This window comes from Podarcis erhardii (genome assembly GCF_964252035.2).
Source record: "Podarcis erhardii genome assembly, chromosome: 2".
In the NCBI taxonomy this organism is placed as follows: Eukaryota; Metazoa; Chordata; class Lepidosauria; order Squamata; family Lacertidae; genus Podarcis; species Podarcis erhardii.
The window spans coordinates 69364006-69390616 of record NC_138498.1 but is presented as its reverse complement, the minus strand read 5'-3'; the positions used below and the strand labels follow the sequence as shown (position 1 = coordinate 69390616).

At 47.5% G+C, this 26611-nt stretch overlaps 1 protein-coding gene across 2 annotated transcripts; it reads right to left on the bottom strand.

Moving 5' to 3' along the window:
• Positions 1–5143: 5143 nt before the first annotated feature.
• On the bottom strand, positions 5144–25266 carry TSPAN17 (tetraspanin 17). Of its 2 annotated transcripts, none has more exons than XM_081850258.1 (8): positions 25148–25266; positions 15281–15331; positions 11068–11214; positions 9787–9957; positions 8324–8449; positions 7735–7782; positions 7248–7364; positions 5144–6724 (listed from the first exon to the last, which is right to left on the bottom strand). In XM_081850258.1, exons 1-8 carry the CDS (start codon positions 25181–25183, stop codon positions 6659–6661), a joined length of 762 nt encoding a protein of 253 aa, XP_081706384.1. In that variant the 5' UTR covers positions 25184–25266; the 3' UTR covers positions 5144–6658. The 2 variants fall into 2 exon arrangements, with proteins under 2 accessions (XP_081706384.1, XP_081706383.1); XM_081850257.1 differs by having other exon boundaries at positions 25097–25261.
• Positions 25267–26611: the final 1345 nt, after the last annotated feature.

The following is a 26611-nucleotide window of genomic DNA, read 5'->3' as shown; positions in this document are numbered from 1 at the left end:
ATATATATATATATATATATATATATGTGCTTTCGTAGATTTTCACGGGTACAGGAATGCAGGTTTTGGTGTCCTCGGGTGTCTTCCCGTGTAAAAGTTGGGCTGATCTTCTCTTCTAAATCTGTCTTTAGTAAAATCAGCTTAGACTAAGCAGATGTGTTTGTTTTCAATGCTTTGGTTCTAAACGCTTGGACTTTTGACTCAAGAGATGTGTGGGCCAGAGGACCAGGGGTTACCAGGAGCTGCCATGGACTCAGGCCCAAAACAGTCAACCACAACTGGCTGCAGCTTTCTGGAGGCACAGGTTCAGTTCTTCTGTCTTTCAGCTTAAGATCCATGGAGTTGCCAGGGAATGAACCTGGCACTTCTACAAGGGGTGCATGTGTGCAGTGGACCCCCACTTCCAAAAGCGCTCCCATCCTCCTTTTGCTGCATCACAAGAAACTTTTATACTCTGCAAGTACCATTTACAATGCAGCAAAAGGAAGGGGAATTACAAAGGCTTGCTTGTTGCAGTGGGCATTTCAAAGTGGTTTTTGGTTTGATAATGACTTTTTATTGTTTTATTCTCCGTATGGTTTATTTTTACATACACCGCTTTGAAATGCTAATGATTAGTGAACACACACACACACACACACACACACACGCATATGGCTGGGAAATCAGGGAGAAAGTATGTGTGTAAAAGAATTCTGTCTTACAGCCAGTGGCGTAGCGTGGGGGGTGCAGGGGGGGCCGGCCGCACCGGGCGCAACATCTGGGGTTAGGGCAAATCCACGGGTTAGGGGGCGCAAATCCACGGGTTAGGGGGCGCAAATTACTTGCCTTGCCCCGGGTGCTGACAACCCACGCTACGCCACTGCTTACAGCCATGGTGTAGAATGAGTCCGCTTGGATTTATTGGAACACAATTATATTTCATCACAATTATATTTCATCACACTATCTGAAAAGCACTGTCTTCCAGAAATGGAAAGGGGCCACCAGTATGCATGATTCTTTCATGGACACACATAGCAACTACAGTGGTACCTTGGGTTACATACGCTTCAGGTTACATACGCTTCAGGTTACAGACTCCGCTAACCCAGAAAGGTTAAGGACTTTGCTTCAGGATGAGAACAGAATTCGTGCTCTGGCGGCATAGCAGCAGCAGGAGGCCCCATTAGCTAAAGTGGTACCTCAGGTTAAGAACAGTTTCAGGTTAAGAACGGACCTCCAGAACGAATTAAGTACTTAACCCAAGGTACCACTGTACCACGCAGTGTTATCCCAAGTTGCAGGTATGCAACAACTAAGGTTCCTTGCCAGAAGCCATGAAACTTCAGGCTGGTACAAAACTAAGAGACATTTATAGTGTAGATGGGCCCCAGAATCCTAAAATTGGGAATGGAGTAACCCAAGGTAACCTGCTACATTATTTCAACATCCCAGTTTTGTATCTCACAATCCTGCCTGTATTTCCTCAGCATGTACGTGTCATCATTTAAGCAGATGGGCTTAATTAAGCCTTGTCTAAAACAGTGTTTATCTGAAAGCATGTTTACTTGGCGTGATATATTAGTTTAACTCGTCATAGTTTATTCTTCCTACATGTGGTTAGGAATACAAGGAGCTGCCTTATACTGAGTCAGACCATTGATTCATCCATCCCAGTATTGTCAACACAGAGGCAGTGGATTTCAGGCAGGAGTCTCTCCCGGCCCTACCAAGAAATGTTGGGGCTTGAACCCGGGAGCTTCTGCATGAAAAGCAGAGCTAAGGCCCTTCCCAAGATGGACCAGAAACAGTCCGGATGACTGCTGCCTATGACAGATTGTTACCAACATATAACCAGCTGTACACACTCCACTATATTGCATTAGTGGATTGCATTAAACTTTTATTGAATTCCATTCTTCAACTGGATTAACACAAATATTTATTTAAAAGACCATTCCCTCCCCACCTCCCCCAAATCTATCAACAGTTCTGGAGACGCTGAATGAGCTTGAGCTCAGTTTAAATTGTTTGTGGATTATTCCTGGTTGATTCTTCCTTTGTATCAGGGGACTTCTTCCAAACACCAACTTTCACCTAATGTGCTTATCTTCTTTCTTTCCTGGTACAGGATAGAGTCGTGAAGATGCCGCATTTCGCTGTGGACAATGACTGTATCAGATTTATAAATGAGAGATGCTTCCTTAGTGTATGTCATGTGTGGTCTTTATGAAACCATTTTTCATCCTCCCTGCTTTTTTCTCTGCTCCATTTATATTTTGCAACTTGGGTGGCTTCAGATTTTTGGAGGGGTAGGGGAGGTGAAGATTGCTTTCTGAGCTCAAAATTATCAATAGCAAACTACCCATTACATACTTGACAATGCCCCATCAATTACTGCTGTTGTGAAAGGTGAATGCTTATTTTGCATATTTTAAAGCTTTATGTGAATTATTAGCATGTATTTTACATTTCATTGTAAGTGTGCTTTTTCTCTTATACACCTGGATGTATAAAAGGATGAGGCATCTGATGAAGTTAATTCCAGCCTATAATACTATGCTTTACCTACTCAAAAGCAAGCCCCATTGAGTTCAGCAGCACTTTCCCCTGGGAAACAGGGCAGGATAGCAGCTTTTGTCTTTAAGGTGCCACAAGACTGGTGCTGACACAGACTAACACAGCCATCACTCTAGAATTTAATTTTCAACTATGCTTTGTATTATTTCTTTAAGTCAGCTGTCTTCCGTGCTGGCTGAGGCTGATGGGAGATGTAGTCCAAACAGAGCCGTCTTTCCTATTGGGTTTACTGGTGCGTTGCACCAGGGCGCTGGCCTCTCAGGGGCGCCCCAGAGAGTGGGGGAGCTGCGGGCATTGCCGGCGGCCTCTCCTTTCCCTGCACGCCCGCCAGCTGTGTCCTGTCAACTATATGGCTGGCGGGCTGCAGCTTCCTTCCCAAGCCTCCGTGGGAGGAGAGCGATCCCCGTAGAGGCTTGGGAAAATGCCGACAAGTCGACAACTCTGGGAAACGGTGGGGCAGGGGCACCGGAGGGATTTTTGCACCATGGCACCGGATATGCTTAAGATGGCCCTGAGTCCAAAACATCTGAAAGACACCAGATTAGGGAAGGTTGCCTTAAAATATGCTTGCAGCCTGCTGGGGTTTGTATTATTTTATGTAGATAAAATAATAGGCCATCTGACAACTAAAAAGATCTCTGCGTGGCTTACAACATTGACTGTAAAAGCAGGAGCATGCAATTGTCATCTGCTATTACTTGGCAGCCCAAATGAGAATATATTTTTCCTCTCTCTCTCTATACAGTACACACACACACACACACACACACACACACACACACACGTACATACGTATGTATGTATATATAATTATTTATACTTCTCTCATGTCTATGGACAAATATACAAGTTGTCACTGCACACTATTCTCCTTTAAGCACAATGAGATAGGGCAGCAGCAGATAGGACAGAGGACAACCAAACCAATCTACAGTTTAAAACTTTTCAGATATAAAGAACAACTGCAGATGCCACAGTATAAAGTGAGTGCTGCACAATGTAAGCTACTACAGAAGGCTTTTAAAAAAAATGGGTGGGTGTTTGATAAAGACATGCATGTAGAAAAACATTACTGAGAAGGAAGAGTCTGTACCAAACAAAGATGCACCCCCAAAACAGTTCATCAGCAGAAGTGGGTTTATTAATTTATTTTAATCCCCTGCCTATTTGGGCCACCAAATAACTGCAGATGACAATCCCGCATTGCAAAACCGAGTACAACTGGCAGCAGGGCTGAAGGAGATAAGGGAATGAGTAAGAGTTCACCTGAAAAGAGCATAAATAACCAAGTGCAGAAAGAATAAACTGGAAAAAGCAGCAAGATGCAAATGAATGGAGTGAGAAATCCTAAGTAGAAGAGCAGTCGGATGTGATCTGACATGGCAGCCTGTAGTTTGACTAGAAGCATATTTGTATTACTATGCCTTAGAAGTGTTGAAACAGTCAAGCATGCCGTAGACTTTCTGAGTTGAAAGTAAATCTGCTTAGCAAGTTATCGTTTTCCCCTAGATTAAGATGGATAGGTTGTAGCTTTTGCATATGCAGTAGTTAGTTTTCCTTTTCATAAACGCTGACAGCTTCATAATAGCTTTCTCCCCTTTTTCAGAGGGCTGGGTGCGGGGGGGGGGGCAGAATGCTACTGAGAAGTACATAATCATGCATAGACTCTCAGAACTGTAGAGTCGGAAGGGACCGTGAGGGTCATCTAGCCCAACCCCCTGCAATGCAGGAATCTCAACACGTGGTCCCCCATCCAATTTGAAACCAGTTTAGCTTTGCAAATGTGCTAGCAGTTTTAGTGCTTCACCCTTGTTTTAATTGATTTCTGCAAATTCTCTCTTAGCGTTGCTAACCTTCCGTTCCACTGTCACTGCCAAAGGTGACAGTAACCAGGAAACCCCTAGCAGGCAGCAACCGCCTGAGCATCAGGCTTCTACCAGCACCTCCCTCTCCCCCCCCCCAACTTTTGCATAAAGCATACATTTGCCTATGCCGCAAGCAATAAGCACAAGAGCTATGTGGTGTTTGTAACTCTTGGGGGAAAGCTAGCCAGGAGCACCCCCACGTGGAGAGAAGCTGACACTGCAACTGAAAAAGCACCAGGTCTTCTGTAGAGAGGAAGACAAGGAGACAGTGCCACCCACTTCACACAGGAGGGAAACCTTGCCAAGAGCACGACAAACAGAGAATGGTAGGGCACTTGCTTTTGCAGGTTTGATCCCCAGCATCTCCAAATAGGGCTGGGAGTGGATCAAGCCTGAAACTCTGGGGAGCCACTGCCAGTCAATGTAGACCAGTTTCCCAAACTTGGGCCTAGGGCTGTTTTGGAACTACAACTCCCATCATCCCTAGGTAGCAGGACTCAGTGGTCAGGTATGTTGGGAAATGTAGTCCAAATACAGCCAGAGACCCAAGTTTGGGAAACTGATGAAGACTATATTGAGCTGGATGGACCAAAGTTCTGGTTCAGTATAAGGCAGCTTTGTATGCTCCTAAAAACAGCAGAGAAATCACTGCTTAAACACAAAGACCATCCTGTTTTGGGGGGGTGGGGGTTAGAATAAAAAGAGCGTAACAATCATTTGGTTGGGGTTTGCTTTATTATTGGGTACAGCAAAATCCCAGGCGGTCGCATCAGTCCTGTTAGCAGCAGAGTCCAGGGGGATTAGGGAAGAATGCCAACCGAAAGAGAGCGAAAAAATGACAGTAAATCCAAGCGCAGAACAAAATGCAACTTCCCGGCCATGTGCCCTCTCAGAAGTGCCATCAGCCGGCCCCCAAAGAAGCACTGGGGGTGGGTGGGTGGGGGTCCTGCAGGGCTTGTGGGATGGATAGAGCACGAGGTGCAGGCAAGGCCAAAACTTTGTTCAGCTTAGCCAGGAGTGCTCCCTGTGGGTCCCACAGACAAATACGTGAAAGGAGATGGAATTGCATACGAAGGTTTGCATATTTCTTACACAAGTGAATCCAGCTAAGCCTGGAGATAAAGAAACATGTAGTTTCTCTCTCTCTCTGATACACAAGGGAGTCTTACTCTTTGTGCCAGAGCAGGTGTTAGTCGTGTTCTAGTCTTTTAAACCCAACACAGCTTTTGTACAGATTGGCTCTCTCTCTTGGGGGAAGCAGCTGAACCCATGTCCAGCTTTGCCTGTGTGTGCATAGCTGTCGAAACGGGGCCTCTGAAGACCCTTTGGAAAACAAAGCAGGTAGGGCTGAGTTGTGATGGGAAAGGGGATGTGGCAGCGGGTCTTGTCCTATGCTTAATACTTTGGGCTGGATTCTGATCCTAAGAGAGAGATTGGGGGGGGCAGAGACCAACAGTGTGACCCACATAAGCCGACAGTCATATTGGTTTGCAATTGGGGGGGGGGAGAGCAGGGTACATAACCTCGTGTCCTCCTAATCCAATCCCCCGACAGAGAGGAGACCTGAGCAGATGGAGAGAGAGGGGAGCACAGAAAATTCAAGTACAGCAGGGATGAGGATCCCATGGCACTCCTGCTGTTGCAGGACTACAACTCCCATCATTCCTTGCCCACCACCTAGGGCCGATGGGAGCTGGAGTCCAACAATGTCAGATGAGCCACAGACTTCCCCTCCCAGAAGTAGAGGCTTAAGGGAGGGTACAAATGTCAGGGCTGCACCAGGCAGCAGAAACAAGATGGTGGTTCCAACCAGCTTCCCAACGAGAAGCCGCAGGGGCTGTGCCTTATCCGCCTGGGGTTCCTGAGGCACCAATCAGCCCCAGAGCTCCCTGTGTCATTTGGCCTCCAGAGTCTCTGGCCTGCAGGTGCAACAGGCTGCCTGGCTCCACAAATATTGCAGTAAGGGTAGCGGTGGAAGGAGTCCTGTCCAGAATGTCCTATAATAAATACTATTTACATTGGCCACCCGCAGCTCATACGCCATGTGCACCCCAACCAGGAAGAGGACGATATGGAAGGGCGCCGGGGAGCCATCAATACTGGTAGCGCTGGCTACCCACACAAAAACAGCTGGTTAATGGCACAGCGGCATCCTGTGGCTAGGATTGTGGCTTCAGTCCTGCGGAGGGCGCTGTGGGCCTGGGGAAGGCGGCACAGGCCTTGCTCTGGTGTCACCAGTTGGCTTTCACGGCATTGATGTCACTCACGAGGTTCTGTGCCAGGCAGATACCAAAGATCTGAAATACAAGGTTGAGGATGATGCACGTTAAAAATAATGAGAAGCACTTATGTACATGCACACAAGCACCATACAAAGCTGGGACCATCTGGAAGGATATTGATTCCATCTTTTCACAGCTCTCAACTTACTGCCACTCACAGGGGCGAGGGGGAAGTCTTGGGCAGTTTTTCCTTTGAAGTACAATGGCAAATAGAATGAGAGGCAGGCACAGAGGAGAGAAAAGGCAGTTCGAGGTGGAGTGAGTGCAGGATCCCCACTGCAGATGTCTGCCTTCCAATGTGTGGAAGACGAAGGGGCTAGCAATGGGGATGCAACAGAGGGGGCAAGGCTAACAAGCGCATGCCTGCCTGCCCTGCCCCTTTGCACAATAGAGAACATGTGAATTTAAGTATGGATGGACTTGGGTTTGGGATACCTTTTTTGCAGGTTATTGGTTTACAATATGGAGTTCAGAGGCACTTTATCCTGCAAAAACAACCACCACCTCAGCTTCACAGCAGCAGCAGCAGCTTACATACCTGGAGCAGCGCAACACCCACAAAAGTCCCGGCTACCACAATGAGATTGTCCTGGAGCCATTTCTCAAACTGGCCAGCACATCCTTTGGTATGGATGAAGCTCTGCTGCTCCAGCTCCTGCAGAGAAGGCAAAGGCAAGCAGGTGAACAGCTCTGGAAGGAGGGATGCATAGAACCATCTTCTGCCCAGAGACGAGGGAACCACTTCAGCCAAAATGCTACAATCCTCTGTGCCCAGTGGCAAAAATAATATTTGCTCTGTGGCCACTAGTCCCAGCCCACCCCAACGTAGCCATTTGGTCTCACTTCTACAATCCCCCATTTAGAACATGCACAGGCCCACCCCTTGCTTTATTATTTCTGCCCTTAACCCAGAATGCTAACTTGTTCCGTTGCCAGTTGTGCCTGGTCCCATGATGTGCCTTCTAGGAAGCACATCTGCCTGGCTCCTCCCACCCAGGGCCCAGACATACCAACCCAGCTCTCACCAGTTTAAGGCGGACATCATAGCCACACTGCGTGTTGAGAACATCCTCCTGCGGAAACAACAGACCCAAAGCTAGTCAAACCATACTGGGAAGCTCTCTAACCACTTCCCCGAGAAAGGTCTCACTACTTTGCCCCCTAAATCTCTCCAACACTTGGCTTTGCATGACACACCTTCCCAAATACCTCAGCTGCAGCCCTTGGTTCCACCATCTACCCCCCACCAACCCAACCCAATATAGCTCATGAAACAGAAAGTTGTGCCCGTCCAGATCATTGTATTTTTAACCTGGCCTCCTATGTACACTAGGTGCAAATGTTCTTGGACTCCAGCTCCCATCAGCCCCAGCCAGAATGGCCAAAAGTGGGGGCTGGTGGGAGTCCAACAACATCTCGAAGGTCACAGGTTCCTCATCTCTGCCATTAGGCAATGATTCATACACTTGAGCAATTGCTCTATTAATGTCTCAGCTTAAGCGTGCTCTCCATAGGTCTTGAGCGAATGAGCAGCAAAGAATTCACCCTATCCTGTAGCCCCTTGTTCCTGAGGTTTAAGGCCTATTCACCACCCCTCTCCTTTTAGCTCCTTACCGCAGGGTCCTTGACACAGCAGGAGAAGGGCACCCCGCAGCGCTCCCTGCTGGGGTTGGAGTCAGTGCAGTTGAAATAAATGTTGAGGTTCCAGTCATTAGGGCCATGAGCCCCACAGCAAGACCACTGTACAGGGAGACAGTTTTAACCAGCGTAAGTGTCCAGCAACCAATTACCCACAAAAACACCAATGCTGCCTTCCTCAAATGGGTGCCCTCCATATGTTTTGGACTACAGCTACAGCCATTCTTGACTACTTGGCCATGCTGGCTGGGGTCAATGGGAGTTGGAGTCCATCAACATCTAGAGAGCATCAGATGGGTAAGGAACAAAAATGGACAAAAGGGACAGATATGGTCAAAAGGAAGGACCTGTTGCGGGCAAAATATTACACAGCAGGAGTGGGGAAATGGATCTGACCCATGGGCTGAATCCTTATCTTCTGCATCCCAGCACTCCAAATTTGAAAGGTGGGTAGGACTGTCCACCTGCCAATCACCTGATATCCCAATGGTGTCATGTGACCTGCTTTTGCCCATGTTTACGATCAGCTGATCGGCAGGGCTTGCACAGGTCTGTGCACTGCACTTTATAAGTCTAAACGTATCATTGTGCACAGGGCTTTGCAGCGCTTGCAAACCTCCTTGGGCCCAGCTGCATCTTTACATGCTCTGTACACGACGTCAGGTGTAGGGAACCTAGGCTTGGCTTGGGCAAAATGGTGTAGCAGGCCAAATTGGGAGACCCAGCTGATCTCATTAGGCCCACGGGCAGGACGTTTCCAACCCTGGCTATATAGGATGAGGCCTTTCATGCAGTGGCGTAGCGTAGGGGGTGCAGGGGGGGCCGGCCGCACCGGGCGCAACATCTGGGGGTTAGGGTTAGGGGGCGCAAATCCACGGGTTAGGGGGCGCAAATCCACGGGTTAGGGGGTGCAAATTACTTGCCTTGCCCCGGGTGCTGACAACCCACGCTACGCCACTGCTTTCACGGAAGACAGCACAGAGTCCCGTCACTTTCAGATACAGGCTGCAGGAAGCATTTCTGCAACCCTGCAGCTTCATCAACTGCCACCAGATGGCAGAGTCAGCTTGGGTGTGTGCTTGGTAACCATTACCACTCTAATCCCACGGGATGCAGAGGATGCTTTTACACTGGGTACCTATTAATCTGGAAACACCATGCATTGCTCACTCGCTTGTCATAGGTATCTATGTTAACACTGTCATCACATCACAGTTCTCCTTCATTTTCCCTATGTTTCTTCCATCTCTTTTCTGACTGCAGAAAATACAACTTTGGGGAGAAAGAACAGGCCAACCAGCAGCACTGGAATCTTCACAAGTGGCCAGAATGGCTTCACAAACTATCATGTGCACAAGCAGGGTCTTTCTATACCACGGCGCCTCACACTCCACCAGCCCTAGAACAAACAGATTGCTCAGGGCAATCGTACGACTCACATATTCCTGAGCAAAGTCTATGAGGTTCTGCAGGTCGATGTCATCGCGGTAGGCCTTGACGTTATTGTTGATGAAGAAATTGAGCTGATCTTTGATCCAGTCCTTGAAGATGAAGGCCAGGACACCAGCCGTCAGCTCCAGGAAAAAAATGAGCCCCAGGAACACAGAGAACTGAGGGCAAAGTAGAGACAGGTCAGAGAGTAAGGCAGGGGAATCCTGGGGATGTCCATGGCTGCAGGATAAGGATCGCCCTCACATTTATCAGATAGTCACATCTCACAGGGGAAGTCAGCTGCCCCGAGAACTTGTTTGTTAAGGCAAATGATAAATACAGAAGAGTAAGAAAGACAGTAAGTGTCTCTTAAATCACACTAAGGGACGCGGGTGGTACTGTGGGTTAAACCACAGAGCCTAAGACTTGCCGATCAGGAGGTTGGCGGTTTAAATCCCTGCAACGGGGTGAGCTCCCATTGCTCGGTCTCTGCTCCTGCCCACCTAGCAGTTCAAAAGCACGTCAAAGTGCAAGTAGATAAATAGGTACCGCTCCAGCGGGAAGGTAAACGGTGTTTCCGTGCGCTGCTCTGGTTCGCCAGAAGTGGCTTAGTCATGCTGGCCACATGACTCGGAGCTGTACGCCGGCTCCCTCGGCCAAGAAAGTGAAAAGAGCGCCGCAGCCCCAGAGTCAGCCACTACTGGACCTAATGGTCAGGGGTCCCTTGACCTTGACCTTTAAGATATCAAAAACCTAAAAATGCTGTGCTAATACTCAATACTAGTGCTTCCCACTTCCTCTGAAACTTCTGAAGTAGAAGGAAATCAAGGTGTTATTACGATATTTCCCCCAAAGGAAGGTAACAGAGGTTAAAATGCAGCAGCAGCACTAGGAACAGAATGCATGTACTCCAGTTTCATTCCCAACCATACTTCTCATTCTAACCTCCACAGCCCACCCAAAAAATGTTGCCTCCCTGTTCAGTCCTTCCATTCCAAGTAGTAGATCCAGTGTTCCTTCCCCAGCTTGCCCTGGGATCTTCCTTGTACTATCTAGGGGAACCCTTGATTGCAGTTGGCCCTCCTTGTGCAGCAATGCCTGCGCTCAGCCTCCCTCCAGGCTCCAGCGTTAGTTCCTAAGGCCCAAGGAGGCTGAGACAGAAAGGACCCCACTCCTAGGTATTGATGCGCTGCATTTTGCCAAGCTGAGATCTGAGCAAGAGGCGCCCAGCTCACATTATTCAGCTCCCACCACCCAGAATGGGAAAGCAGGAAGACCCAAAGACTTACAAATTTGAGCAGGAAAGTGTTTTCCCTCAAGGCTCCAATGCAGCCAGCAAACCCCAGGACGAACATCACCCCTCCGACCACAAGGAAGAGCCAGACAGGGTCAAAGCCACCCAGATCTGTGATGGACGACAGGTTGGAAAGCACGCCCTGGGGGGAGAAGGGATGGATGACTCCCAAGTTCACAGCATTGATGGTGTAACACTCTTAATGCTACGATCATGTAAATCACAACATTTATTACAGCAAATGACTCACTGGTTACCTACAAGCAGTAATAATCGTAACAGAGGGAAGGTCAAACTACCTGTTATGTTATTGAGGCTTTAAAAAAAATACGAGCTGTGCGCTGTAAACTGCCCCTTTGGGGTCAAACAGTAGGAGTGGGGAGAGAGACTAATCTCAGGAAGGAACTGGCTGCTTTTTCTTCAAAGCGGAAGTGGCTGATTTAAGCCCACTTTTGTGAATCATGTAACACAGCCTTCCCCAATGCAGTGAGCTCAGGATGTTTTCAGACTCCAGCTCCCAGCACCCCCAGCCATCACAGCTGCAGGGGGCACCAGGTTGAGAAAGGCAGGTGTGCGGCAGAATCCGAGACCAGAGAAAAGAGTCGGCGGAAGAGGACTGGAGGAAATTTAAAGACTACTTGCAGAAATATTGTAAAATTAATGAATGTTAGAATGATGTTGGACAGAAATTAAATGGTTACCAGCTGTAATGTAAAGGTAGAGCGATAAGTTAAAATAAGTTATATTAAGTTACAATAAGGATTTGCTGAGTTAAGAATTTGAACTGGAATACAAAAGGGGGAGGTGAGAGGAGGTCCGGGAAACAAGGTAATGGAAAGAAGTAATGGGAATTATATTTTTGTTTTTAATTGTGTATTTTTGTTATTTTTTGTGCATTTTTTGTTTTCTGTTGGTTTTGTATTAAATTGGAAATTCTAATAAATATCTTTAAAAAAAAGAGAGCGAGAAAGGCAGGTGTGGTACCTGCTCTGAAGAGCTAAATACTCTCTGAGAAGATGGAGGAGCAGGTAGCAGAAAGGAGACCATCTCTTGTCTTGCCATGTTCCAAGAGCAGAGCAGGGGAAGACAGGAATCTGTTTCCAAGGGAGCGCATCACCATGGACACACACAGAATAGGAGTTTTATTGCAATTTATAGTAATATTAGTGGTAATGCACCAACACCGCTACTCCTGTGGCTTATATGGAAGCTACCTTGCAGGCCAGGGACAGCAACAGGGTTAGGGTGTGTGGCAACGACTCGCTGAGACAGCATTAAAACGATTAGACAGATTCATGGGAGATAAGCGTAGTGTTGGATATTGGTTCTTATAGACAATTGGAGCCTCCATGGACAGCAGCAGCATACCTCTGAACAGCAGGTGCTAAGGACAACAGCTGAAGGCTGGGGAGCTCCCAGAAGCACCTGGCTGGCCACTGCTGGAAGGAAATAGGATGCTACTGGGCTAGATGGACCCTTGGTTTGATGCATCAAAAGAATTCTTACATTCTCGGGTCCATTATTTAGATTCAGAGGAGCTGGCGCTTCCCAAAAGCCACTGGATACAAGAGACATGAGTCCCTGCTTAGATGTAACAACAAACCATGGTTTACTAATTATGTCTAAACTAGGCTCAAAGGGTGCTGGGTGATTCCAACCTCTTGATACTTATGCTCTAACCTCATCCTACATCTTTGGGATACAGGAGAAGCAGCTAACCCCCAGTTCAAGGGGCTGATGTGGCCAATTTGGGTGGCAGAAGTAAAAAACGGGGATTGAAGAGGACACAGTACAGGGCAGTAAACCCTCCTCTTCAGCTGCTCTGCCTGGATAAGCTAAGGAGGGAAACTATGTGCCTCTCGGTCTCCCACATGTGAGTGTGCATGTGAAAGTGTGTGTGAGAGAGGGAGTGGCCAACCCTGTTCTGGTCACCTCCCCCACTGGATTGGCCAAGGGTAAATGTGGCCATTGAACCAAAAAGAAAAAAAGGTCAGCCACCACTGGGATACAGAATCCGCTACCCACAACCCTTTCCCAGCACTGCAAGGAACAGCAGCATCCTTCTTTGAGCATTAGGACCTGAAATTCACAAGTCACAGGACTCAATATTACTTCTTTATTGATAGGACTCCACACATTCTGTTTAGGATGATTTACTGGGGTTAGAAGGGGAGGTGGGAATAAAACGAGGCTCTCAGTATAAATGTGCAGTGACTCTAGGGAGAGGAAGGGATTTGCTGTAAATCCCAGGAGAGTTATCCTGCAGGGCCAAGTACAATAAAAGTGATGTTTCGGAGTGGGAGCTCTGCTGTACATGGGTAAAACAGCTTGTAACACAAGGGACAAGGGTTAAGAATGGAAGTAGGCATTACTGCAGTGTACCCTAAATCGATCACCTTCACAAAGGACTAGTAAACACATGCAGGCACATCCCTTGATTTTTCAACAGTGGGCAGCCTGAGCCTACTCAACTGAAAAGCACCGTATTTGAGGCGATGTCATGTCATATGAAAGGCCCATCTGTGGTCATAAACTCTGACAGACAGCTCATTTCAAACATGCAACCTGTCACCTGGTATTGAAGTCCTCAGTTTGCACATAGGCCTGCTGTATACCTGATAAGGACTTGAAACTTGGAAATTCAATTTGATGTATAAGCTGGCACCACAAAGATACTGGGCAGGATTCAATTAACAAGTCTCGTTAGTGGAAGCCAGCACAAGCGCTCCTTCTAGTGCTTTGGGGCTTTACCCCTACCCCACCCTACCTGTAATGGGGTTGGGGGTTGCTTGTGCGTAAGGCGCAAACTGCTCCAAGCTGAGTAGTTTGGTTAAAACTTTCCCCTGGCTGGACAGTCAGTACTCTGGGACTGTCTCAATCACTGGCAGAATCCGTCAGTGGGCGTTTCCTGAATTTCTTCCAACATAGAAATTCTTTCACACCCAATCGCCGCCTAGCTTCTCTGCGCGGAAGCCTTCTGCGCAGAGTGGGCGCCCTCAGAGGAGGTCCCGTGCTCTCCCCGCTGGCTTCACTGGAAGAGTCTTGGAGCCTTCCCTCCGAAGCTCCCTCAGACTCCCCTTTCTCCCTGGCGTCACGCCTATTTCCTTCCCCAGTGGAAGCTTCCCCTCTCTCCTTGCTGGTTCCCTCTCCAGCGTCCTTAGGGAGCCTTACCACCACCCTTGGCTCCGATGGCAGTTCCCTGACACTACCCCCCCCCAAAAAAAAAGGCTCAAGGGGGTGTTGAGAGACCCTGCAGAATGACTGCCATAGCTCTATGGTGAATTCCTCCCACTGGATGGTATTCAACTAAGTTTTACTCCGTCAACCTCCTGAAATTTATAGGCGCAACTTAGTAATGTTCATTAATTTCAATGGGCCTACTTTTAGTAAAACGTGGCTGAATACCACCCACTTTACCTGGAAAACAGGAACACTTATTTCAAAAGGATTCAAGCCCCATGTTAGGAGAAAGATTCCTGCATTGTAGGGAGTTGAACTAGATGATCCTAGAAATACCTTCCAACTCTACAGTTCTAAGATCCTATGAAACTTACATCCCGAAGTGTGTTTTAAGATCACTGCACAAGTCTGTATTTTCAGTCCAACCCTGAAATAGAGGATCTGGGGCCTGGATCCAACTAGCCTAGCATGCTAGCAGAAGTCAGAGCAAGGGGTTACAAGAGTGCAATGGGGTTTCTGCCCCCCCCCGGCCACCTTCACCTCCCCCAGATCCACTCGGGGGGGGGTCAGGGTCCCCAGAACACTGCATGGAAGAGAGGGGAGATAATTTCACCCAGCAAGCAGAAATGCTTGTGCTGACAGAAGCATCAGAGAAGTTGCAATGTTGAATCCCTTCCTTGGTGTTTCTAACAAACGTCGCTCACTGGTGAACTAGAGTATCCTTGCTGGCTGGAAGAAAATGATTGGTTACCTCAGCTCACTTGTCAAGAGCTGGCAGCACAGCTATGTGCCACAAAGCGCTCAGAGGCAGAGGCCTGTCAATCACTTGTCCTTTTCACCTAGTCAGAGGGGATAAGCTACTTACTTGCAGAACCTGGGTTAGTTTACAGGCATGTTCGTTTCAGGAACCTAACGCCACGGCTAAGAGTACTAGAGCCATCTATAATCCTGAACGCCAGTGAAAACATTAAAAAGCACCAGCCAGAAAATTCATCATTACTATGGTCCAAGGCAGCAGCCACACTTACCTTTTCTGCCCAGGCCCACAGACCAATGGCCAGGAAGGCAGCCCCCAGCAACTGAAAAAGAGGAAAGAGCACAGTGTTATGGAGAACACAGCAAGGAGGAGGAGCACACCCTACACACATTACAGGAATCTTTGCACCAAATCTGTTGCATTGTTGGCATCCATCTGTCTTGAGAGACAATGTCTGGGGATGAAGATAAACCACTGGAGAATTACAGTGCCTGCTGCAGCTGCAGAGACCAGTAACTCGTAATGGCTGCTTCCTGCTGCATTAGCAGCACTGAAGTGGCCTCCCTTGGGCAGTGTGTATGGAAGTCCTGGACTGCCCAGATGACAAGACCCGCCTCTTGGCCTTGCTGATGCGGTCCAAAGAAAAGCAGAGCAATACATGTGGTACCAGCTTGGCTGCAGGAGTTGCCGGAAAGAAGTGTACAAGGAGCCATCCAATCACTTTAGGGACCCCATTCTGGATTTGTGTAAGGTTTACTCCTTAGCCTTTTCTTCTCCTAAAGATGTCGCACAAGGCAGTGGGTAATAAGTCTACCAGGATCCACTTCACCATTTGCCTCCCATACAAAACACACAGCAATCTCCCATGTACTGCACAAACTGCTGAGAAATAACATAAAGAAGTATTCATCTTCTATCATCTTCCACACGGCTTGAAGCTTTTAGAGTCAGTTAAGAGCTGAGAAGGTATGTTCAAGTTCCCCTAGATGCAGGGGATCAGTGAGGACCAGGCTAGGTGAAGATGTTGCCAAGGAACTGCACTCCATCCCACCAATGGGACCTCCAGTCTCCAGCACCTACTTCCCAATGCATGCCCACTTCTAACCACTGCAGCCACCTGCAACTCATTAGCAATGCATGGCATGGCAGCATGATTGAGACTGCGGGAAGAATTCAGCATTGTGCTCTTCTAATTGTTCCATCAGCACAAGCATCTCAGCTTGCCTGACAGAACGATTCCCCCTCTCCTCCTGCTTTGTGCTGTTCTGGTGGTTCTCCAGAGCCAATGGCGGGTGGGGTGGAAGTGCAAGGAGGAAGTCCCGTTGCACTAGCAGGACTCTGCTGTGCTGGCTCCTACGGGTGCATGAACTTAACTGAATCCATCCCTAGGAGTGATAGTGCCTTTCAGTGGACTTTGGTTAGAGGATCAGCAGGACCAAAACAGTGTGTATCCTCTTCTGATTTGAGTCCCAGAACTTAGCAATCAGATAGGCCTATATCCTGCCTGGAAAAAAATTCTAAAAACCTAAATTTTGAAAGTGGAAACATTTCATATTCCCTCTCACACACACTCAGCATTTTTATTTCCATTGCATAATTGACAACACAACCCTATGCATCTTTATTCTAAAGTAGGCCTCACTTTGTCCAGAGGGATTTACTCCCTTGTGGGTGTTTAGGACAGCAGTTGATTTGTGGTTTTGGGTAAGGAATTAGGTTTCATTTCATCTCACTGCCGCATCTTGAGACAGGGGAAGGGTGAATCAGGAACAAAGGGGAAGAGGTATGGAGGTCATGACTAGCAGACTGGAACTTTGAGTGAAAGAAGCTCAACTCAAAACATGCTCTGCTTTTGTTTTGTTTTTTAAAGATCCTTTTTGCAAAATGACTTTTTGATTTCCCAAACTTCAGAATGTAACAGAGGAAGACAGGGGCACCACATGCTTCCTTGAGTATTTCTGAAATGCAACTTCCAAACATGGAGCCCAGGATGTACAGTTTTACAAATCTAAACTGCGGCCACTGTTATATCCTTGGATCCGGATGTCTGATGGATATATTTACAGCATTAGGTACCCATTCAGAACATGCAGCAAGAAAGTAATTGCTGTACCTATTAAGTAGGAGCAATTGGAGAGCACAAAATTCTCACAATTAAGAACAGGCCTTCTGGATGAGACGAAAGGCCATCTGTCCATCATCTTTGTCCTCACATTCACCAATCAAATTCAGGAATCTCATAAGCAGGACATAAAGGCAACAGCCCTCTTCCCACTACTGTGGTCCAGCAAATGGTGTTTAGAAGCCTCCTACCTCTGACAGAGGGGGCAGAATATAGCCCTTGTGGCTAGTAGCCATTGATAGCCTTCTCCTCCATGAATTTGTTATGGAGCAGTAGCTACTTCCTGTGTGCCTCAATCCCAAGACTGCCATCTCCCCAGCTAAGAGGAGGCCCATTCTGAATGAGACATCTAGGCCAGGGATGGGGAACCTCAGGGCTCAGGGTTGAATGTGGCCTTCTAGGTCTCGCTATCTGGCTTTCCCTCCCCTCAGCCCACACCCCTCAATGGGCCTACTTCACACCCTGAGGGTTTTTGCCTGGCTGGAATGTGTCCCTGAACTCTGATAAATCCTCTTGCTTGTCCAGATGGAGGATAGAGATGGGGCATGTAGAATGCCTGTAGAAACTAGTCTAGCCAAATAAAGGTAAAATGTAGATGAGTTGCTCTGCTTCTCGGACCTCCCACTGATGCTTTGTGCATGAGAGGATGAGAAGGGTTTCCCACCCCTGATCTAGAATATCTCCCAGCCCTGCACCCTTGGAGCCAACACCTAATTGAGACTCTTAATAAAGGGGATCAACTTCTCTTTCTGAGAGAGATCTTACAAGGCCAACTTTACACCACTGCAGGATAGAACGCACTCAATTGCCACACTTTTCCAGTCCCACTGACACTAACAGGCCACCCCCCACCCCCACCCCCGATATGGGTCCTGGCTTGCCAGTCTTGGAAAACAGAAGGCTGGAGACACAGCGTCTGGAGCAATTCAAAGCCTGGCACAGTGCAGACAATGGCTGCTCTGTTCCCATGGTAGGAGTTGGAACGTTCCTGAAACAGCAGCAGCATTGATCAGAGCTCTCCCCTTGCCCACAAATAAGGCCCTGCCCCTTTCCTAGGGCAATTGCTGCATGCTTACACCACTGTCTGTGGGGAGCTGCATGTAGGTGCCACAAAGGAAATTTATGTGATGGGAGACAAGGGGCTCAGGAGCTCCGGGGATGCTCCAACATGGAGTTGATGATATGCAAAAGAAGCAACATCAGTACACAGAGTACTATTTAACTTTGTGCCCATTCAGACGGAAAGATTCTGGCTTAATAAAACAAGGTGTATTAAGCCAAGAACAAGCATCATTCCTGAGCCCGCCAACCCTGCATGAGGACTTCACCTTTTTATCATGGTTTGTTTAAACTCCAGTTTCCTGTTGCATGTGAACAGGGAAACTGTGGTTTAATCGCAACAACTAGGATCATATCCTGTGGCTCAATGTTTAACAAATCAGGACAGGATAAGTGTAGCCTGTGAACTAAAGGAGGAGGAAGCAGAGAACTCATTCTTGGCTTAATAAATCATGGTTTATTAAGCTGTGATCATTACATCCGAACCAGCCCTCTGCCTAAAGCTAGCCTCACATCTGGCCTGCCAAAGTCTCTCAATGATTTTGCATGCCTCAGACAAAGACAAGCAGAGTTTGGGCAAAGCTAGGGCTATTCAGATCCATCTCGGCTAAGGCCCAATTCCTGACACATTTTTGGCACAGTAAAAGCATTACAAAGTGACTTTCGAAAATCAAGTCACTGTTGTAAAAACTTTGCCCTGGTTTGGTAATGCTAATTTGTCACTACTTTGGGACTCATGCAAATACACTACTGACTACACAAAAGCCAATACAGTCGTACCTTGGTTGTCAAATGCCTTGGAACACGGACATTTTGGCTCCCGAACACCGCAAACCCAGAAGCAAGTGTTCCGGTTTGTGAATGTTTTTTGGAAGCCAAACGTTTGTTTTGGCTGTTGCCATTGTTTCTGGGGCCAATCAGCCAATCGGAAGCCGTGCTTTGGTTTGCGAACATTTTAGAAGTCGAATGGACTTCTGGAATGGATTCTGTTGGACAACCCAAGGTACGACTGTAATGATGACTTTAGCTTGTTAAAAAATAGCATCCTGGCCTGTAGCCACAAGGCCTTCCAGGGTGCTGCTTATGGTTCACCCTACAATCCTGGACAACCTTATCCCTCAATGTCAACCTGGACACTTCAATCTTGCTATTTCTACCACCTTCTGGCCTAAGATGATGGATGCTATAGCTTAAAGATCTCCAAAGCAAAGATTGATGCCCGCAACAAATCCTGTTCAGAAGATCAATTTGCCACCCACTAGGACTAGGTAATAATACAATGAAGTATGGCTTCTTTCATCACCATTACATGAGCAAGGGAGGGCAACTCCATCAAGTCCTGCCCTCAATGCAGATTTCAGCTGCCACCGACAGCTAAACCTGGGTGAACTGCGTGTTACCTGCTTAGCTGCCAGATTTGATGAGTGGTGGGGAAGGAAAAGAGTTTTTTCCAGAGAGCAGTTGCTCTCTTACACAGCTAAAATCTACACAAATAGAACTAAGTAACTGTGTTATAAGAACAATAACTTTAAGAACTGGTGTCCAAGGCCTCCTCCCTCCCCATCCCTTTTTCTTTGTGTGTTTTGCCTTTTAGATTTAAAGTCTGAGGCAAGCAAATGTCTTACCACAGTTTTTGGTAAGCCACTTGGGGAGCCTCTTTGGCTAAAGAGGGGAGCAAAAATGTTTCAAATACACTAGGACTCTGAAAGGATAAGCATTCATCTTTAGTTATCTTTATCTCTCAATTTCCATCAGGCAAGCTAATGCAGACAAAACGGTTTGAGGAAATACAATTTCCCCAAATCCTGCATTAACTGATTTATGGAGTGAATCTGATTCTCCCATGCCAACCTTCTCTATTGAACCATTTTTGCTGATGCAATACTCATACCCAGGTGATCCTCTTTGTGTCTCATTTATGGTGATTTCTCCTCCCTTTCTGGTTTTTTTATGCTTTTTCTTCTGGAGAGAAGAAGGAAAAGGGGTGGGAGACAGATCAAACAAGGTATTGTGATAGACAAGTAAACCCTTCCTAGAGAAAAAGATCAAGGTTCTGGAAGCAACACAAATCAAACTTGCATAATACACAGCTGGGAGGTCCTGTCATGCCAATAAAAGCTCTCAGTCCCAACCCACACACCCGCTGCTTACGCACACCCCACAATATCCTAATGCAAAATAAGCACTTCAACTGGGAACTCAAAGAAAAATCCCACTGAAGTATTTCAGTCTCTCTGTTTCGACCCAGCATGAGTACCCCTTGATTTGACTTCATGAAAAGCCAAGAAAAGTTTTCAGGACCAGGGGCTATTGCATTTGGAACTTTGCCAGGCATTTCGTTGTGTGCCCCCAAAATGCAGCAGCCAGCACCAAAATTCTATCAGTGTATAATGGAGATAGTTAAGACATCAGCCTACCTAGAGGGGACCCTGATTAGGGTTGTGTACACACAGAAGGTAACGTAAAAGTACTGGTAACTCGCAGCTTATGTGCCTTTAGCATGTGTCCATTCAGCTTTACGTGCTTGGCAAAAATAAAAAATAGAAAGGGAGCGGGCATCCAGGAAAAAGTACTTTAGCAATCCCACCTGACATTGAACTCAGTTTTGGCTTTACACACTATTTCTGGAAGTAAGTTGAGAGTGTCCTCTACTGCATTTTCCCCTTTTCAGCTAGTCTCTGTGAGTTTTGGAGGTCATGGACAATACAAGCTACCACACTGTCTCTGGAACAGAACTGTTTGTATACAACAGGGCTAGCCAACATGATGCCATCCAGATGCTTTTAAATTACAACTATCATTACTCCTGGCCATTGGTCATGCTGGCTGGAGCTGATGGAAGTTGCAGTCCAAAACATTTAAAAGCACTCTGTTGGCTAACCTTGTTGCATACAGGCAGTCATATTCCAGAAACATGGAAATGGCGTGAGAGAGCTGGAATTGGCCATGGTACACAATGACCTGTAAAACCCACAGTGCAAAATGGAAGGGGCCAAGAGCAGAAAAGTCAATTAACTAAAAGAAATTGAATTAACTGACGTGGCTTCCAAATGGTTACTATTCTGTGAAAGGGATTCAGGTGCATACCGGAACTTTGGGTTTGTGCCATTAAAGTGGATTAAAAGGCTGCTGTCCCTTGCAGAGCAAATCCACTTTGGAAATTTAAAAAATGGACTTTGTGGTTGGTTGGCAGGAAAATGCACCGAAACGTAGGGGATGAATGAAGCACAGGAAGACATGTAAACAACCAACAAGCAAATCAAGATGAACGTTCCTTGTTGTATAACCGCCCCGTAAAAACAAGGTCTGATCTAACCTCCGCATAAGCTTTGTGCAAGCAAATCAGGATGAATGCTCAATAAACAAGTCATCTGGAGGACACCTGGAAAGAAAGCATAACTCAGTGGCTGAGTGCATGCTTTGTAAACAGTAAGTCAATCCGTGGCTTCTCCAGGTGAAAGGATCTCAGGTACCAAGGCTGGGAAATATTTCACCCTTGGAGAGCCATTGCCAGTCACAGTAGATAGTACTGTACTGGGCTAGATAGAACAGCAGCCCAACTCAGTATCTGGCAAACTTACAGGTTTGTAAACACACCAAGATTTAAGTAAACTCTGGATAAGCAAAGCACTCACAAAACCCAAGGAAACTTATTTCTAAACAACAGCATCTGTACCTTTGCACAGCCCATTTCTGGATCACTCTGTCAGGTTGTCTGCCTTATCAAAATATCAGAGATGACTCACCCTCATCCTTCAACAGGTTGAAACAAGTCCCGGCTGTTGCATGAACCAGATGTTCTTATCTGAAGGAATGCTTCCTACTACCTTGCACATATAGATCATCCAAGGAGAATCAGTTGTGAATGCCCCCAGCCACCTGAGGTAGATCTAGCCACCTGCAAGATCTAGGTCAGTAATGCGGAATCTGTGGCCATCCAAATGTTACTGGACCACAACTTCCATCATCCCTGACCATTGGCTGTGCTTGCTGGGGCTGCTGAGAACTGTAGTTCAGCAACACCTGGAGGCCGAAAGGATCCCCACCCCTGATCTAGATCTTCTCTGGTGGTACCCAAGTGTAGAACTCCCTGCCCCAAGAGGTTTATCTGTCATTCTTCTTACTGGTTTTCAGAAAATGTGTCAAGACAATACTATTTTCCCTTCAGATAAGCTTGAAGGAATTTTTAATTTGGAGAAATCTTGGGTTCACTTCTTCCTCCACCCTATCTTGACTTAATAGTTGCTTTTGTGATTTTATTATTTATGCAGGTTTTCATCTTTAATTGCATCGTGTGGCCTTGTCCAGAGAGTACTATTCCAGAGACATTTTTAAAATAAATAAATATTTCACAAACAGCAACATTCACTGTACAGGAAGTGCAGGAGTCCAATGCCCATCAGGGCAGGCAATATGATAAGGGAAGCAACTCTAGCTAATCCCAGCTTCCCTGGAAACTGTAGGCATACCTAATAACACTGTGTTTATTTTCACTCCCAAACGTGACTGGTAGAGGTTGGAACAATCACAGCAGGTCAAAACAAGCCAGCTTCAAATGTGACAACATGGAAAGCTGTCTTGTGGGCAAAACAGAAGGCAATGCAATCTATGGGTAGACCAGGGGTCAGCAAACATTTTCAGTAGGGGACTAGTCCACTGTCTCTCAGACCTTGTGGGGGGCCAGACTATATTTTTTTTTGGGGGGGGTGATGAACGAATTCCTGTGCCCCACAAATAACCCAGAGATGCATTTTAAATAAAAGCACACATTCTACTAATGTAAAAACACGCTGATTCCTGGACCGTCCGTGGGCCAGATTGAGAAGGTGATTGGGCCAGATCTAGCCTCCGGGCCTTAGTTTGCCTACCCATGGGGTAGACCATCACATGTGAATGTGCACATATGCAGCTCTTCAGTATGATGTATATGCAGTGTACGCATTCTGGGGATAGTTTCACAATGTCTCCTGTATGGAAGCATTTTCTGTGTAAGAGTTTTGTCACTTCTGAAGCATACCCAAGTCTCATTATAGATTATAGCTGGAAGCAAAGTTCTTTTGCATTTCCAAAGGAGTAACTTGCTTGCACCACCATGATATGTATTTGGGATAACTTCCCTGTAAAAACAACAGTCCTGCTGCAAAATGGCTTCCCCTCTGGGCCTATTCCCCCTGTTAAGAACAATTTTAAAACAAGCATACATAGGTATTGTCATAATCAGACACACACTACCATAACTAAACCCACAACATCGGCTTATATAGAAAATGCACTTGTTAGCACAATATTGTGGTAAATGAGTCAGAGGGCAAGTCTGGTGTCTAGCATCGCAGGCCACTCCCATCTTTACCACAATGCCTTCTGGGGGTTATGTCAGTCAATGGCAAAAGCCACAAACAAACAGATGCAGGGAGTCTCAGTGCTGCGACTGGTAAACCACAAGCATATGATACAACCAAACAGGCAGATGGATGCACCTTCCCATAGCACAACTTCCTTTGCCGAGGGTGGTGAAGCAAGCAAGCAAGAACAGTGGAGGCTGAAAGCAGGGGTGGCTAAGTTCCCCTTGTCTCAAACGACCATGGTATTTACAAGATTTCTCAGAGAACGCTTAGGAAAAGCTCATCAGATTTGGAGCTCTGCTGGACCAGACCAATGGCCTATCAAGTCCAGCATTCTGTTCTTACAGTGGCAGTGCAAATCCTTGTGGGAAGCCCATCTGAGCACAACAAAACTCTTCCCAAACTGCGTTTCCGAGTAGTTACTATCGACAGTTCTTATTCTCTTTGAACTTGTCTGCTTCTGTTTTAAAGCCATCCATGTTGGCCATCGTGACATAAAGAGCTCTTCTTTGACTGGAAGATGCTTTTCCGCTCATGGAAAAGAACCAAGGCATTACATGCAAGTTCTTTCCTAGTCAAGCTCACAATGGCGGCACGTGTGACCTGATGGCACTGGGTGCACTCAGATCATCCTGTTGCTCCCTGGGAAATGTAGTTTTGTTGGATGGCAGCTTGCAAAGGCAACTACCCTTCCCAACAAACACACCTGAGAACAAGAAGGGGGGGTTAAGTTGGATGAGGGGCAACCAACCAATGCAAGAAGCCCTCAGCAGGAGTTTCACCAACAGTAAGTAGTTAAAGAACATTGGCGCACGTGCCTTCAAAGCAACTGACTTTGGGCACCTGGTTTGCTGCACACTGTTCACACATGCACAGAATTTCTTCTAACCTTCTGAGCCAGAGAGTAACTTTTTTTGCGTGGGGGGCAAGGGAATGACACTCTATTGGCAATAAATACAGCTGAGCATTACCAGGAGGAAGAATCTGGGAAGAGCACATACTCTGCATACAAAAAGCTCAGGTAGTAAGCGGTGGGGGAAACCGCTGCTCTGCCCGAAGTGTATAATGCTGCCGGTCAGACAATACAGAGACAGAGGATTACAGGGATCACAGTCTAGCTTCGCACATTCATGTACCAAACCAGGTATAATGACCATCCCTAGCTGGAAGCGTCTTCGTCCCAGGGAAAGGGCGCTCCTAAGAAGGAACCTTTCCCACCCCACCACCACCCCCGTACCAAGCTCAGTTTCCTGCAGATTCTCCACCGGAGCACCCTTAAAATGAGAGACGGCTCTCCATTATTTCCGCCGCAAGGAGGGTGAGGGGAGAGGGAGAGGCCCCTCTGCTTCCCAGCAGGCCAGCGACCCCCGAGCCAGGCCCGGACCTTGCAGCCGAAAATAAGGGGAGACCCGTCCGTCTCTCCCCCCACCCCACGTCCCACTCCTAGTTCGGCACCCCCGCGGGAAGCGGGCGGCGCAAGCCCCCTCCCCACTGCGCGCCCCACCGCGCCCCCGACGCCTCGAGGCGGGCCGCGTCCCCCGCGCGCGCCCGCTCGCTCACCCACCCAGAAGAGCACATTGGAGGCGAAGAGCAGGTACTTGGTGCAGCAGCTGACCTGGGGACCTTGGAAGTGCTGGGCTTTGCCTGGCATGGCGGGCGCGGGGCCTGGGCGCTGCCCGGCCGGCTCACAGCCCCATGCCGCCCGCCAGCCAGCGGCCCAGCAGCTCCGCCGCCGCCGCCGCCGCCGCTCCGCCCCGTCTAGCCCGCCCCCTAGAGGAAAGGAGAGGCCGCTGCCGCTTGCAGAGCCAGGCTCCGGGAGCGGCGGGTAGGCTGCTGCTTGTGCGCGCGCATGCAGAACTGGCAGACAGAGACAGAGAAAGAGACAGGCAGGCAGACACACACACACACCCCTGACTTGGAGGGAACACGAACCTAGACTCGCGTGACCTGGGGTGTTGTTTTTTAGTAATAAATACTTAACGTAGCGCGGTATAAGTGCTCCACACTTTTCACACACATTACCTCAGTAACAAGGCTGGCCCTGCCCTTGGGCATAGAGAGGCGGCAGTCCCTCACGCAAGCTGATTTGGGGTGTCATGGAAGGAAGGGCAGCAAATTATGGGTTATTAAATTTATTGTTGCTGCACCTCTAGTGCCAGGGAGGAGAGAGAGGCGCTTGTTGGATTTCCCTCCTCAGGTAAAATAACTTGGCTGGCCTTAAATACTATGTGCCATTTACTGTAAAAGGACGCTCGACACTGCTGCAGCACATGAGGTAAGAATACAGGCTTGCCCACCCCTGGCTTTAAATGAAAGCCTTTAATGTAGCTTTGAATCTATGTGTACGTCAGCTGATTTAGTGTCATCTATATGACATCTACATGACATCTAAGTGGGACACGGGTGGCTTGCCGATTGGAAGGTCAGCGGTTCGAATCCTCACAACGGGGTGAGCTCCCGTTGCTCGGTCCCTGCTCCTGCCAACCTAGCAGTTCAAAAGCACATCAAGTGCAAGTAGTTAAATAGGTACTGCTCTGGCGGGAAGGTAAACGGCATTTCTGTGCGCTGCTCTGGTTTGCCATGCTGGCCACATGACCTGGAAAAACTGTCTGTGGACAAACACCAGCTCCCTCGGCCTATAGAGCAAGATGAGCGCCGCAACCCCAGAGTTGTCCGTGACTGAACCTAATGGTCAGGGGTACCTTTACCTTTATATGACATCTTCCTCGTCCAAGTGGCATTCTGCTTGCTTGGTTAAGTAAAGTTCTTTCACCAACCAGAAAATGCAAAAATAAATAAATAAATAAAAAATTAAATCTACTGTACTATCAACTTCAAAATTGTCCAAACCAAGGTGGCAGGCGCAGTGCAGCGCTGTGTTGTCAGTGGTTGGTACATTCCTTTTCAGCAGCTCCCCTTTCTACATAACCTATTTCCTTTTTCTTCTTATTTACTTTCTGGTCACAATTGTGTTGTTGATAACACGTGCATTGTCGCATTGGTAAGCCAATTAGCACAAAAATTGTCTTAAGAATCCTTTGTCTCGGTTCAGTCCACAAGTGATAGCACTGAACAACTT

What these genes read in the sequence shown, in the direction of transcription:
- TSPAN17 (XM_081850257.1), bottom strand. Translation starts at nt 25,183, where the DNA reads ATGCCAGGCAAAGCCCAGCACTTCCAAGGTCCCCAGGTCAGCTGCTGC. An exon ending in TAGACTTTGCTCAGGAATAT is followed by an intron (nt 8,450 to 9,786) that starts GTGAGTCGTACG and finishes CTCCCTGTACAG; the next exon opens with TGGTCTTGCTGTGGGGCTCA. An exon ending in TGGGTGTTGCGCTGCTCCAG is followed by an intron (nt 6,725 to 7,247) that starts GTATGTAAGCTG and finishes CTTGTATTTCAG; the next exon opens with ATCTTTGGTATCTGCCTGGC.